The sequence below is a fragment of the Scomber japonicus genome, chromosome 10, assembly GCF_027409825.1.
Source record: "Scomber japonicus isolate fScoJap1 chromosome 10, fScoJap1.pri, whole genome shotgun sequence".
Taxonomy (NCBI): Eukaryota; Metazoa; Chordata; class Actinopteri; order Scombriformes; family Scombridae; genus Scomber; species Scomber japonicus.
In genome coordinates this window covers 5861583-5877907 of record NC_070587.1, presented here as the reverse complement: position 1 = coordinate 5877907, position 16325 = coordinate 5861583, and the positions used below count along the sequence as shown (strand labels likewise).

Sequence of the window (16325 nt, the reverse complement as noted above, 5' to 3'; positions counted from 1 at the left end):
ACACCCTTTTTCTTGACATGTTTCCAAAAGCTTACATATGGTTCAGTATGATACACTGTACATATTATAAAAATACAGAAGCAACAAAATGTAGAAACGATGTCCCCATTAGTTTAGATAATATACAGTTATAGTATGAAAATTGTGAGATTGTGCAGAAAGATCAATAGAAATGCTGCAATGTTGACAAATAGCAAATTTGCAAGTCTTAACAGTGATAATTATTCACCTCTGTAATGTAGTGGTTTCAGGGATCTATATCGCCAAACCTGAGCAAACAGAACAAAAGATTATTGTTTTTGAATTTCTATATAAGCGGACTCTTTATGGCCAAGATGATGGATCTGTACATATCTGCATTATGTGTGGAACAGTGAAGTGTTTCTATGTGCCTACATATGTGCATGAGATTTATTCATGCATGCTGGTGGAGTGGAAAGTCACAGCAGGAAGGAGATCAGACTTATGATCACAAAACAGGAGCTCCCTGCCCTGGGATCCCATCTGTCTCATAAAGAAGGTACTGCTGGCAGATGCCTCCAGTGCACTTTTTATGTCAGGGGCACTGAGGCCAAAGACAGAGACATGTGTTTTCATGCACTGGAAAGAAGGTGTGGAGAGTACCTGAAGGTACAGACCTAGACTAAATCCATCCACAGGTTTGCCAAAGAAGTTTTAATGAACACTTTGTGAATGCCAGGATGTTTGTACCTTGACAAGCTTGATGATAGCACACAAGAAGATGACAAAGAAACTATTATTTTGCCTTCACTTGTTCTGTCAGGATATTTTTTTCATGATTTCGTTTTCAATAAGAGCTAAATCTCCTAGCAACATGTGTTTGTAGTTTGATAATACTGCATGGTTTTTATTTTAGAAAGAACTATGCAAATTCTCTCAGGGAGCCCTCCTAGGATATTAATTTCAGTACAGATGAGTCATCTATCAGAGGTGGGGATTTTTCCTAAGGTTGTAAAAGGAAGACAAATCCTTAATTATTATGTTTTCATGACAATTATCAGATTATTGCTTTTCTTGAGAGCAAAAAATTACTGCTTTCCTCCAAATGGATTGTGCTGTGTTTGTTAAGGTTGAGGCTGTCTACAGTGCAAACAACATAAGTGTTTCTTTTCTTTGTTTTTCTTTGCTTTGTGATGTGTCTTTCCCAGACAAAACCCAGCCTTTCATTAGGGTTTTCCATGCAATGTTCATTCACACAGACTCCCAGCAGAGCACATCACCAACAAAGGCTCTGTGTGGTAACCTTTAGAAAATGATTGAGTGAAGTGACTCTCTAATGAAATGCACTGCAAATATTAATCTAGGTTTAAAGACAGTAGTTATCTTTTGTTCCTGTGAAAACTGTTTGGAACGTATCGCCTCGCTTCACCCCGGCAGAGAGCTTTGTGAACGAGTGCTATCTTGTTTAAATCTGCCTGCCACACCCCCCCCCCCCCCTTTTTCATCTTCTCCATCATCCTGTCCCACCTGCAGACAGACTCTCTGCAGTCATCAGCCACATATCCCTTCTCATTTCCGCCTCCACAACAGCTTATCATTGTATACTGTGAGCGCCACACTGCACGCTTGGGTTTGTCTGACATGATCCAGGAAAAGTCTGACTTGACGGCCATACAGTAGGTGCCTTGTAATTAGACTGCTCTCATTTCTCTTTAAGCCTCATTTTCACCTCCTCTCCTTTTGCTTGCAGTTTCTTTCTTCTCCTTTTCTTCCTTCCTGTGCTCGACTCTGTTCGCCTGCCCCAAACTTATCCACCCTCCTCCGACCAACCAAATGCTGGAGTATAAATCAGCCCCAGGGACAGGTGGACATCTGCCAGCCATGAGGAGATCCAGGCAGGAATGTGATCACTGATGCAGCTCAGAAAAAAAACATCTAAATCCTGGCACAGAGCAGAGGGACTGTTTTCTTTTCCCGAACTCCCAGCCTCTACACCTCCTCATCATCGATTGTTGAGTTGACAGAGAGCAATATTATATTCTTGTTTGCATCCAGGATTTTTTTTATGAGGCTAGAGTTAAAAGCAGAAATTTGAGCATAAAGCACGTCGAGGATGTTTGATTGACAGCTGAAGTGAGTCTTTCTTCTAACCCTTCATGGGCAGGCTGCTCAGGTTAGCAAGTGAGAATATGCGGGATAGAGACCAAGATCTTCTTTCAAGCCCCAGCAGGGTGTAGCACAATAACAGCACTGCTCGAATGATGACCCTTTGGAAGAATAAAATGAACTCTTGATTTGACTGCTCTCAGCTTTTCTTCCTTATTTTTTTTCCCATGAAGAGTAGAGGTAGTGCTAATGAAAAATGGCACTATGCCCTCCAGAGCATTTGGCTTCAATAAAATTTGGTCAAGACTGAGCCTGGTGGCCGCAAAGATTTACAACTGAGCCCACTGAGATGGTAGAAAGCTCTTATAGTTGAGGAAATGTTAGCAATAAAGCTGGTTCTGTGAACATGTGCAACATGCAGCATCCTGAATTATTGTCAGTGATCATTGAAGCATGTATTAGAAGACTTTTTTTTTCTCATGTCGCTCACAGCTGTTAGCAGTTAGCATGTCAACTCCTTCAGCATGGGAGCTGACATATTATTGCAATTACATGTTTACTATGCTTTGTGTGAGGTTGCTTTCAGCAAAACTATATTAACCATCTCATTATAGCTGCACACTGTAGACCTGCTATTAACGTCACTGTGGTATTAACTTGCAAATGCTTGTGAAATTTATGAATTTATGATAAATTTGGAATGTAAAGGGAGGAAAATTCTTCATCATATTGTAAGCATTATGGCAGCATAAGACACTTATAAGACACTAATGAGATGAAATCAATCTGCAACTTCAGACATTCTGGATGGTTCTTATCACACTTTTTCTCACAGTACAAAATGATTTGGTCTATATTGCATGAACACACATGAGACTGCATGTTGAATATGTGGCATGATGTACAGGCCCATGAAAATCATCACAAAGAGGAAAAATAGGTTTCATTACTTTAAATAACTCAGATGTTCTTTCCACCACACCCAACAGAACTGAAATGAATGTACTGTGAATGTAGCTCTAAACTGACTATAAAGTTCAAAAAGCAATGTTCTATAAAGCAAATCACTGGTAGAAACATGCACAGCTCTAAATTAGCAGTTCTACATGCTGTACACAGTGTTGTTGTTGTTTTCCTGTCACACTGAACTGTGCATGGAAAAACTTGGCTAATTTGCCTGGAGTTGCTTTCTCCCTGTTTCCTTAACAACAGAGGGAAAACCCTCCACCCGTACCCCCACCCCTTCCCCAAGCTTGCCCTTTTTAGGCTGTTCCTCTTTTTTTTCCATCTGAAAAGGGGGGATAGTATGACAGCTTTTCCTGCTTCTTGTGGACTGGAAACGGGAGAGAGAAAACTCTGTTACTCACTCCGTCTCCAACTTTGAGAGGAAGTTACCACCTCTTCCCTAGACTCCGTACACACACGCACACATGCTCAGGCAGGCACACACGCTCTTCAGGACTTGACCACAGCAGCAACAGGGAACCAACTAAACAGACAGGACTGCTTGTTTGTGATGCCGTTTTTTTTCCAAAATTTGGAGGGAAAGACGCCTCAGACTTGCAGTTAGCCTGAAGGTCTCTGTGTGAACTGAACAGTTTCAGAGGGACTTTTTTTGTCACCACACACCGGTGAGTTTGATCATTTATTTCAGTGTATGGACAGTGCCATGGAAACTCCAGGGAACAGCAACTTCTCTGTCACTGTACTTGACAATAACACAGTATAACTGCATGTTGTTTTCTGTTAGTTTTCATGTAGCTCTTGTGAACTAAAACTTCAGTTTGATCGGCTTGTTTAGATGTACATGTGTTTGGCAAAACTTCCAAGTGCTGTAAGTTGGATGTCTGGTCTCTGTCACTGCATCAGGGGTAGCGAGTTTCATTTTACATGAAACACTAGATTCTTGTCTGATTGGTTATATTTTGATAGACTTTGGTTAAAAAGTGTTAGTTTTGTAAGTTAACAGAGTAACACTTTTAGCCACTGATGCTCACTTTCACTGTCATTATCAGTCCTGGACTAAATATCATGTTCCTCCCAACTGTGTCAGTTCATTAGTCCTGCTAAATATATGTGTTTTTGACAAAGAGTGCCAAAGAGGAGCTGATGCAGCACTTACAGCAGAGACAGGACAGGAGAGCCTGGGTATGGCTTTCCTGTGCAGCTGCACATTATTGGCTAACCTTGTGATGATGAATTAGTTATCACCTTGTTACCATCAAAGCAAACATCCTGTCGCTTTTTGCATTTTACATTAACCCAAAATGAGCAGGTGTATTACAGTCAGAGAGCACTGAGGTGAGAGATGTCACAGGAGTTTAAAAGGAGGCATGAAAAGTGTACACATGGTACATATGGCCTTATTTCTTTTTCAGCTGTTCCCATTTTTTTTAATGTGTCATGCAGCAGTTAACCATATGCTTCATCTCCCATAGCTCTCTCTCCACTGGACGTTTGTGGTTAGCACCTCTTATCAGGGGAGAGAGGAGAAAGCGAGGTGAAGGAGGAGGGAGGTGATGGGTGGGGGCTGGACTGGGCTGGGTTATTCTCAGGGGTCTCCTTTAATTTACACTATCTGAGTGGGCTGGTTGCACTTTAGTTGTGCCTCTTCCAGTCAATCAGATAACCCTCCATAGGACGAGTGTGAATGTTTAGCTAACTAACCTCTTCAAGCCCAGCTGGGAAGAGTTGACTTTTGTATGACCTCTCCAAGTTATTCATGCCAACAGACTTTCCTTTTTCCAAAAAACCCCCCCTGACCCACTTATCAGTCGGCTTGTCTTATCTGTCTTGAGGATGGTTGTTAACTTACTCTATTTACTTAAAGGACACAGGTCAATCCCTGATTTGAACTGCCTGTCTCAACTCCCATGGTACCAATCTGTTTGTGGGTGAGATACAAAAGGTTTCAGTATACAGAAAGTTGGAATAGGTCAAGAGAAAAGAACCCCATGGAGAAAGTATAACACAATGATGATATATAAACTCAACCCTGTGCAAGAGAAAAGACAAAACATGCTTTTAAAGATTTCAAAGAATAGCCACTCCACAAATGTGCATACTTGTTTAACAGTGTTACAGTGTCACACAAAAAAGTCCCTTGAAAATACATACATTCAATTAATTTCATGATGCAGTTCTGTTATCACTTTTTGCTAATTTTTCCAAGATCTCCAAGACTGACACACTATGGCATTGCTTGCAGTCTTGACCTTTGACACATTTATAAACTCTGAGCTTCAGCAGAAAAAAAAGTAAAATTTTTGTCTATCTCACACTTTAAGAGGCAGTAACTGATGAATGATTTTGATTTGTTTTTATGGGTGATCACCAGGGTCTCACTGTCACAATACAGAGGGGTAATCTAGCTGAAAAGGCCAAGCAAATATCCCTCAGAGAGAATTAATGAATGACAAGTTGAAACACCATGATAATGGAAAATCAGGCCAGCTGATGTTTTGGATACAAACTACACACATTCCCATGACAGAGCTAGGTTCAAATTATAACAGTTTCTCTTCATCTAATTATTACTGTTGGTGATTTACTATTGCTGCTGCTCAAACCCTGCTCTGTGGCTAAAGGCTGCTGTGCACAGAAAAATGAAACTTACATCCATTTACTTACAACATTAACAATTAGTTTGACTTTTAAACTACATACAACTACAACTGTTTTTTGTTAATGCCTTTTCCAGTCCCTCACATTATATATCATATTATAGTCAGCAAATGGTACAAAACACTATGAATATAGTGGGAACGAATTATGGACTGCACCTTTAAAAGTGATTCTTTATAAAATATAAATGACAAGTAGTTATGTTCTGCTTACTAGAGGCTCTAATCTCACTCACATTAAGTTACCAAGAGTATATTTTAGAGTCATTGAGAAACACGAGTTTGATGAATGATGTGTCTCAAAAACTGCATTTAGCAAAGCTCCCATTCACCACTGATGGCTCAGGGTTTATTGCTTTTCTAGTAGGAGCTTCACTGGGCCAGACACCCTTCTGTTAAAGCTCAGGTAAATGTTTGACATGTTAAATCCAGTGGGGTACTTATAAGCTATCTTGAACACACCCACCCACCCACACACACACACCCCCACCCACACACACACACACACACACACACACACACACACAGCAATATAAAGGTGTGGTCTTTTATTTAGTTTAACGACTGTTGGAATATTGGTCACTGGAAAAACAGACTGCAGAATGTAGTTTTTTTCAGTAAGCAGGCGGTAAGATGGACAACTGAAAGTCTCAGTTCTCCCTATGTGATGTGTAACTATTTATGAAATTTAACATTTCACTAAGGCAATCACTGTCTAGAGGTGGTAATTAATAGTACTGCCAAGAGCCATAAGAATAACCAAAAATTTGCTAATATATCATACTAACAAAACAAACATTTATAACATGATAACACAGATGATAATATCAATGATAACGCGATGGTTGTAACACACCCCAACAAGCGAACGCAACCATTATTGACCAACATTATTATGATCAAATATAATTCTAGTAGACATTTATGTTAGATCAGTACTCTGAGGAGCTTACTGTACTTACTCATCTCTATTACAAAAATATGACACCACTGTAATTGAAATGGCCGCTTGACCAATAACAACACAGATGATGTTTTTGTGATTGCTACTGGTCACTAGTAGAGGTTTGTTGAAGTACTCTTGAAAAACCTACAGACAGCCTTCAGTTTTACTACTCAAACCCGCTGTCACAACAACAATTCTGAAACAACTAAATCTCATGGAGCTGCGCCATGTTCATGAGCATATGCAGCTAATGCTACAGACCTAATCATGGAGAGGGCATACACGTGTTTTGTGTCAAAGCGTAATCTGTAGGGTCCATGTAATTGATACAGTATGTGGTGTTGGCGTGCTGCTGGATGGTGGCCCAGATCGATGAAAGGAGTGAGATCATGGCTCTATTTTTGGAGCTTGGAGTTTGGGATGATCTAAAGCCTGCTGCACTTTAGAGAGAAACAGAGAGAAATGTTCATGTATATCAAATTCAACATTCAGAAACACACAGAGCCAAGCATTTACTGTCAACACACACATTCAGAATACTGTACAAACACACACATACGCACACAAACTCCATCAACAAGCATGCACACAGCTGTGGTTCCAATGCTTCCTACTGCCATGAGCACTGTTTGATTTGCTTGACTGATATCGTGATAACATCAGTATGAAGATGGTACAAGGGATATCTCCTTGATTTACATAGCAAAGCATTCTGGCTCTGCCTCACATCAGGGACACATCTGGGTGCTATTAACCACTTGCCCTAACCCCCAGCTCAGTCCCATATCTCCATTACCCTCCTATTACCTGCCATGCCCCACAGAACATGCTCTTCGTAGTACAAGCAGTGCACTGTGGTTCACTTTTTATGACAGGAGGATACACAGGGATTCATTCGGACAAGAGATGTAGTTACTCTGAACCAAGCTGGCGTCACATTGGCATACCTAGTCATGTTGAATTTATAGCTCTTCTTGAAAAGTGTCTAAAGTCAAATAATACACACTCAACAATGCCTGACTGGCTCAGTTCTGTGTTTACTTGGACAGATTTTTGCCCTTGAAAGCAAAGCTGTTGTTCATTGAGTCTATGTCAAATAAAGTACATGCCCAAAGCCAAATACATCAACCCATGAAAATAACACAAAGCTTTCTTTCAGCTCGATATATCAAACACTACAACATATTCAAGAAGTTGGGATAAGATTTGAATCGTGTAATGGAACAAAAATGTTGGCGTTTGAATGCTGCACAAACAACACAGGTTTAGATCTTAATTTATTTCCACCTTAGGCCCACTCAAGAGGAAACTCAATAAAAATTGGGCAAGTTCTGAGTTGTATCCACTGGAACTGTTTGTCTTTGCAGCTGGCAGGACAATGTAGTTCAAAATAAAGTCAATTATGACTTCAAATGTCTTAATGTTTTACCTGCACAGAGGATTAGGATTGAGTTGGGATTATATCATCAGGATTATTTAATGTCAGCATCACTGGCCCATCTATGCTGCCTCAGGTGTGTTTTTTTGACAGCATGAAAGTAATGAAAATGTGTAAGAGAGCTCAAACACAGTATTCAACACACATCAGGAAATATGGATACCTGTGCGCTACCTGTAAATACATTTTCTGTAGCTTCTGTATCTCTTCAGGTACTTTACAATCTCCCTATTGCGTCTAGCTTCTCATCCTGTCTACCCCTTGACATGGTGTATGATTTGTTCTGACCGTTTCTGTTTTAGTTCAACGCATCCTAAATAGAGTATTTCATTGATCCAGCACAAAAGAAGCCTAACCCAAACCATAAAATGATGTCTGTCCATGTCTTTGTCCTGAAGGAAACCACATACCTGTCCTGTTTCCAAATGCAACAACCCTTTATCGCAGTCAGATACTCTGGCAGGCCATGACAAGGAGGAAGCAGCACTAACAGTTAGCACAGCTTGAAACCTCTGAGATCTTCATGTCAATAGGAACTAGAATGAAATGGACTCCAACTTTCTGCAGAAATGTCCTTTACTTTTCCTTCTTTGATGTGAATAAAAGTTCACTGTGGTGTTCACAAGAAATTACCTTCACCCTGTGGACCTTCATGAATACTTTTACAGACACTGTGAACAGATATCGTGGTTTGGACAGTGTTTCTGTTTACCGGGTGGAAAGTAATTGCCTGTACCTCTGCTGTTTTGGGGAGAGCTTGAAGTTCCATTATGTTTTAAAACTTGGAGTCTATTTTCTGGCTTGATTACAGGTGTGTGATAAATGTCTTGAAGAGACATCCAGCAGATATTTTTGTGATACAGTTTCAGATTCCTTGGCAGCCCTTAGGTAAGCGTTAACCTTTCAACAGCTACTGTGAGTGAGAGAATGACTGAGCCAAGATCAAGCTCAGTATATTTATTTACATAGTGAGTTTCAAAATCTGCTCCACAAGCTGAAAATAGTTAATAAAATATTTGTTTGTGTAACGCGGTGCATCATTAAGTCCAAACTGATTTCTTTTCTTCAGTAGCAGCCACACAATCAAAGCGGGAACATTTTAATGAACGTAATCAAAACACAAGATGCTATATATTCTAACGATAGCTTCTATGATCTCCCCCGCTGGAGAGGAAGAGAAACACAGCATGTGTGTGGACCTGGGAGTTGAAAAACAATGAAATGTGATTAAATTCAAATCTGACCATGCACTCTCATTCTGAGAAGCTTTGTTCCAGCCGAACCGCAGAAACACCATCTGTTGTGCCAAGAATTGTTTCGACTGCACAGCCATTCTTGGTATTAAAAATATTTCTTTCCCTCTGCGGTTCGGCGTGTGTCATTACAATGAGGAAATAACACTGACTTGCTCCCTTGTGTAATCTGACCTTTTCATCTTCTGTTTATAAATCAAATGTGGCTTAACTCCCTGCATAAATTCCACTGAGGGGTTATGACTTTGATTTCTTCATAGTGGAATGGGAGTATTGTGGATGGTTGGATGGGTTATGAAACAAGTATTGCTGATGAAGTATCTAGGGAAAAGGGCTTCTACCCTGTGACGAACTTACTTTGGAGGTCTGCCCCCGTTAGGAGCCGATCAATCACCCAGTTGACATTTGTGTACAGTAGACAGCTCTGTCTTAGACACTGGAAATGATGCAGAAGGAAGACGTTGTTCTAAGACTGTCCCTGCGGAAAGGGACAAACCTTAGTGGGAAGGAAGGGCCATTGTGGTTATCACAGAGTGGATGACAACAAAAATATTACACTACCACTCAGCTCCTTCATCCAAACCAAAGCAAACAATACCCAGTTAGAAATAGTGCTTGACCTCTTTCCAGGCCACAACACCACATCATATTGTGTTTACGCTGGCAGAGGACATTTTCTACTTTTACCTTACAGAAATAACTCACTCACTGCCAGATTCTGGGAAGAATTTGTTGAGCTAGTTGTTACTTTTCATATTTGTCGGTGGTATTTAATTGTATTTAACTGATTTAAAATGAGATGTAGATATCTCTATTGGTTCCTTTCCCACACTATTTAAGCCACATCAGGATGGATTCTATGATTATTTATATAAGTCAGCAACATGTGGGGACTCAGGAAAGGGATGCCTGTGAGTGTTTCACCTCAGGATATGAGGGCAGGAAAGAGCAAATGATAAGATAGAATAGACAAAAAATAGCACTAACATTAAGGTCACAGGAGGCCAGACAGCAAAAAGACATGTACTGTGGCATGTTTGGCTGGATCATTGGACAATTTCATGATATCTTATATCTTTAGTGTCATGCATTCCACTCTGTAAATAAAAATATCAAAAGGCAGAGGAAAGCTTTTATTAAAAACCCATATGTGACCAGTCCTAACACATCCTGTTTCTTGAGATATCCTCACTACTATCGCAGAACAGAGGGTGTGAATGCTCCCACCAGACAAGCGCTCTCCAAAGTTTAAAGTGCGAGGAGTACAAGGCTTTGTTTGTTTGACTGATTGATTTTTGCCAAAGTGCAGGACTACCCTGGTCCTAGCCAAAGTGACAAAATCACAAAGAATCATTTGAAGTTTGGTTTGTTTTGTTCAGCAGTCATGAGTCATGGTTAGTGTCAGTGTTTGATTATGTCAGGAGCTTGTTTTATATGCATGGATTATGGTTTACCAGGCAGTTTATAGTCTATGTTTATAATGCAACTATAGGTTTGAATAAAAATAATGTTGTTATAATGAAGGGCTCATTTTCAAGGCTGTGGGGAAGGGCAACATCTGTAACAGAAAAGCAAATTGGGTCACTTGAAGAAAATGACTGAGTCATAGGGTAGTACAAGGGAGAGGAGGTCTGTTAATAATTTCCTTCTTGGGGTAACACAAAAACACAACAAAACAACAGGGCCGGATAATTAGTGTTTAGATAGGCTTTAAACAGGTCTCCAGTTGTCATTAACCACCAGTAACAAATGCCTGAGTCCTGATGAAGCACAGGTTTGCCGCATTCCAGTATGAGAAGAGGCCAGTTACTGTACTGTAGGTGTCTAGTCATTAGCTTTGACCTTGGCTTGAAGAGCTGCAGTCATTTGAGCTGTTCACTTTATTACCCTTGAGACAAAAACAAAATATCTCATTGAAAGACCGTGTTCTTCAGCTCTGCTTGGATAGTGATGAATAGATTCTATTAGTAAGGAGGGATTAGGCCCTGCGGGAGCTAGGAGATGGACTTGTTCATAATTGAAAAGAAAGGAAGGAAGCTCGACAGGAAGACAACGCGTAGGGCCATCCTCATGGTGAGGAGCAGAAACAAAAGGCCCATCGTCTCGCTCCCATGGGGACTGAGGGGGTGGCCTGGAAAGCATGTTGCCATAGTGACCGCTCTGTCACTTCGCCCCCAAGCGCTGCCTTAGTCAGGCGCTGTGCAGTGTACATAGGATCTGCCAAGAGTCAGCAAGATCAAAATCTGCCCTGGAAAGCACACAGGCTCTGCTAAACCAACTGTAGCTGGCAGAGGAGCTTTTTCCTAAACAGGCGTACAAGCTAGAAAACCTCACAGCTCAGCATTTCTCATAGCCCTTGATCCCCCACCGGCATGTAAAGTAACCCCCAGCAAGTTATAGGGCTTTTATTGAGTAAAGAAAAGTGATTCTGCAGCTTTTGTTACAGGGTTTCGAACAGATTGTTGTGGTTTAAGCTTAAAGTGATGTGAGCGGACTTTGGTGTAAGGAAAATATCATATTTCCGCATTATAAGTTGGAATGTGTTTTTCCCCTTATTGTGCATCCCTCCAGCAATAGAGACCATTATTTTAGAATCAAACTGAATTTTTTTACTCTCATTTTATGTAAGAAAGTATAACATATGTTACTGTAGCCATTCATATTTTCAATTATTAAATGAGGATAAAACCTTTTGGACATTTCTGTGACAACAGCATCTGAATCTCTGGGTGGGTGTTTCCAATGATAGCAGCTGACTTGCAAGAGCCAGTGTTTCATGCAGACACACTGTCAACTTCTATGGTGCAATACTGACTGAAAAGTGTTACTGTATAACCTTCAAACTTAAATACTCACAGTTGATGTTGGCCAGATTGTCATAACTTGTGCAGTCCTGTAACCACAGCAATTCATAATGTGATGATGTAGGGACTTCTTAAATCATGTATGAGACTATGCAACAACTGGCAATGTTGGTCCTGCAACTGGTCTTTGAAGTGATACAAATTATAGATATTACACCAATCAAGACAGTAAATATAATGTCAGTCAGAAGCGAAAATGTACAACCCCTGAAAAGCATTAATGAAGGTTTCAAAGAAAAAAAAAGTCTAACTTGGAATTACAATTTTGACCAAGTACACAAGCCAAAAACTAACACCAAGGATATACTGGTTGCTTAGCAAAGATTTCAGCATGACTATCAAAATATGTTTGCTTTGCCTGGATATTCCTGTGATTGTGCAGCCTCTGTGCATTTTAACCTTTGTGGATTCGAGACAGCACAGTAAACCTTCTGTAGAATGAAAACACTGCTTCTGGTCTCTTGCTGGACTGTGTCTTCTGCAATAGGCCTGTCGTTGTTTGCATTTGCAGATGCCTCAGTGAGTTTAGATCTAATGTAGCTTGACGTCTGTATGTGTGTGTTTGCTCTTGTCTCAGGGTGGCCAAATGAACTGTTTAGCCTGAGGACCAAAGATTGCAGGCCCAGATCCAACAGCAAGGGAGAAACGGAGAGTAAAGCTTGATCATTTCACATCCATTCTCTAACTTCTCGTTACACTATGAGCTGGGACTGAGGACTTGCTTCAAAGTTTCATTTTGTGGTAAGTTCTATACTTTAACTACTTTCTGTTTACTTCTGCTTTTACAGGAGAATGGTGTGTTTTCAAGTTCATTAGTGGACCACATTACATATGGTTTACATGTGTGGTTTTATGCTTGAATTTTACAAAAAGTTGCATCAACAAATAAACACAAATGCTGCATAAATCACTGAGGTATTCACATCATGATAGAGCTCAGGCATTGAGGTCATCAGTGGGCACAATATGGAGGTAAATGCAAACATAAACATGTGGTTTGTACAATTTGAGGACATCCATATGATCCATGTGTAGGCGCAGTGACATATGGTTCAACTTAGAGAGCAGTGTACACAGGTTAGAGGGGTACGGCTTCAGAGTTCGTCATCATTTCTCAAGAACACTGGGAGTTTTTTTTCCACAGCCGGTCACAACACGAAGCATATGTTTTAGGGGAATGGTGCTAATATAAGCTGGAAGGATTAAAGACACTTGTAGTTATTTTTAACTTGTTCCTTTTATGTTTCATCAACACTGTTATTTGTCTAATGGTGTAACACCATGATGTCATCAAGCCTAGTGAGGTGGGAATTGTTGACAAAATGGCAAAGCAGAGGAGAAAAGCCAGAGTCAGCAGGAAACGGTTACAGGGTTGAGGAGAAGGGGAGCTGGGGAAGGTTAAGGTAGAAAATACAGAAAGAAAAAAACAACATGACCTTTGTGTGGTGTTCACTGCAAGCAGATCCAATAAATGTTTTCTCTCAGATGTTAAGCAGCTTGTCTCTCTTGAGGACAAAAGCTACTGAGTGAGGAGGTAGCATTAAGAGGACTGGATACAGATAATAGTTGGAATCAAAAAACAGGCTGCAACATTTTATGAACATAAACTGTATCTCATGTGGCGCAAGACTCCAAGATGTTTTACTTTAAGAAAGACTTCCTTGGGAACAAAAGAGTCCCTCAGACTGGCAGGGTGCCAGAAGCGTAGCTTAAATGTCAAGGACACAATGTCTAAACAATACAAATAAGTCAACAGCACACTCGCCTTCTCCTCTGAACCTCACAAATTGGTCTGGGATTCCCATCAGATAGGAAGGAGTCCATTGTGACTACTTGGAAAATTGACTCTTGACCTCTTTTACATAGGGCTGTCATGGTTCAGAAAGAAAGGCAGTGGCAGATTGCCATGTGCCAAACGCATTATGATGATCCCAGATGAAGCCAGTACTTAAAGAGGGCACAGAGGAGCTTTTGTTTGACACTTGGAGGCCTCATCACACCCACCCGTAGGCATATGAAGAAGGGCTGTGGTCAGTGTGTTTGACATCAATGTGCTGCACAGAATGTTACACTGGTGGAAGAGTGTTTGAGAAAGATGTTTAGCACCTGAAAGAGCAATGATTGGGTGTCTATATATGCCGAGGTCAGATTTAATATAGTATTCCATGTGATTTCTTGTTTTTCAGGTGTGAAGAAAGTAAAGTCAAAATCACCATGGATGTCAAGAAAAAAGAAATGGACCTCCTGAGCAACAGCATAGCTGCATATGCACACATCAAAGGTAAATCACCTTCTAAAACCCCGCACGATACCTACATCAACCTGTGTTCATCATGAGAGTTTTGTTGTTTAAAAGAAATAAATATATAAAAAACTATTTTCTGTATCCTGTCTTTAGCAAACCCGGAGAGCTTTGGTCTTTATTTTGTGCTTGGAGTGTGTTTCGGCCTGGTGCTGACACTCTGCCTCCTGGTCATCCGCATCTCCTGCAAGCCACGGACCAACATTGCCCCCTCCACGCCTGAGAAAAAACAGTTAAAAGACATCAGTGAGGAGGACGAGGAGAGTGAGGATGAAGAAGATGATGAAGGGGAGGATGTAGAAGCACCTATCCCTTTGCCCAGCACTGAAATCCCTGTTGGTAACCACACCAGCCTAGCAGATGGGACACTGAGCGTGAACGTATTTACCTCTGCTGAAGAGCTGGAGCGAGCACAGCGACTGGAGGAGAGGGAACGTATCATACGTGAGATTTGGAGGAACGGCCAGCCTGATATCCTCGGGTCAGGAACAGGGACTATTGGAAGAGTGCATTACTACTAAGATACATGAGGCGACAAGGGAGCTCTGTGAAAGAGAAGCAGAGACCTGTTGGTGGGCCCAGAGTCCCTGAAGCCTTTAAGACTTGAAAGCCTGTGTCAGAGACAATGCAACATCACCTTAACAGGCAGACAGTGATGTGCCACATTTGATATACTTGGTTCTGACAGAGCTGAACTATGTGATATTGCACTTCCTATGTAGCAATGTTTTTTTTTTGACTGACTACATTCTATTAATCCACAAGGTGTCTTAAAGACTAATGAATCCATATGAAAACAATGCAGTATGAATGTGGGAGCTGATGGACACTTGAAGTAACTGGTCTATTGAAATGTATGGCGCTTAATGACAAAAATGCACACTAGGTATGTAGTGACTAAAAAAATGAAAGTATAAATAAGGACAATGTATGTACTGTATGTTGCAATGAAGATCATTTGTGTGAATGAGGACATTTCTCCTTATGAATGGTGAGTTAATGACGAAAATACAAAACTACTCTTGAAATGTCTCCAAGAAAACACCCTCAGGAGACCTCTCAAAGGAAATTAGACTGTCTTAGCAAGAACATATCAATCAATTTAGACGGTCAGATTACAGTGTAAAGACAATTAAGTCTTAATTTATGAGTAGGCTATATTACACCATGTCTGTGTTTTCAGGGATAATTCCACCAAAGGAAATGACAAAATTAAAGTATTAAGCTGGAATAATTCACTGTTGTTTCTCTTCATAATGCTCAAATGTCAGACAAATATTCAACTAAGCTCTTCTTCTCCGTACCTTCGGGCCATGGATTTATATCTAGAGTTTTTTGGGTTTTTTTTTGAATGAGACAGCCTAATTTTGCCAGCATGATTAATGGAAAAGGTTAGCCTTTGTAAGTTGTTTTTCCTGCTCAGTGTCTCACGTATGTGCCTTAGAAGGTTAAATAAATACAGTTTTATAATAAAAATTTCTGGGAACCAAAACAGTCCCCTTGTGACAGTAAATGTGGGTTTATATATATATATATATATATATATATGTATAGGCTATATATATACTGTATATGCTCTGGTGGAGTCTGACATTATAGGGTTGTAAAAGATGCCATGATAACAAAAATAATGCATGGACAGCTTTAAGTAAAGAAAAAAAAACACTGAAAATTGTGGAAGTTGGTTCAGGTAGATGTGTTGCAGTCGGCACATGTTGCAACTTAAATCAAGCGCACCCTCAATGTAAAGGCGGGACTTTTAACCTGTCTCCTGCTCCTGCCTTTGTATTATTTCCTAAAGATGGCTGCGGCCAGAACTCCAATTATATAAC

The 16325-nt window shown here is 40.4% G+C and overlaps 1 protein-coding gene across 1 annotated transcript; it reads left to right on the top strand.

Annotated features, from left to right (window-relative positions):
• Positions 1-3425: 3425 nt before the first annotated feature.
• Positions 3426-15969, top strand: eva1ba (eva-1 homolog Ba (C. elegans)). The gene is made up of 4 exons (XM_053327565.1): positions 3426-3698; positions 12769-12934; positions 14371-14472; positions 14590-15969. Exons 3-4 carry the CDS (start codon positions 14406-14408, stop codon positions 15012-15014), a joined length of 492 nt encoding a protein of 163 aa, XP_053183540.1. The 5' UTR covers positions 3426-3698; positions 12769-12934; positions 14371-14405; the 3' UTR covers positions 15015-15969.
• Positions 15970-16325: the final 356 nt, after the last annotated feature.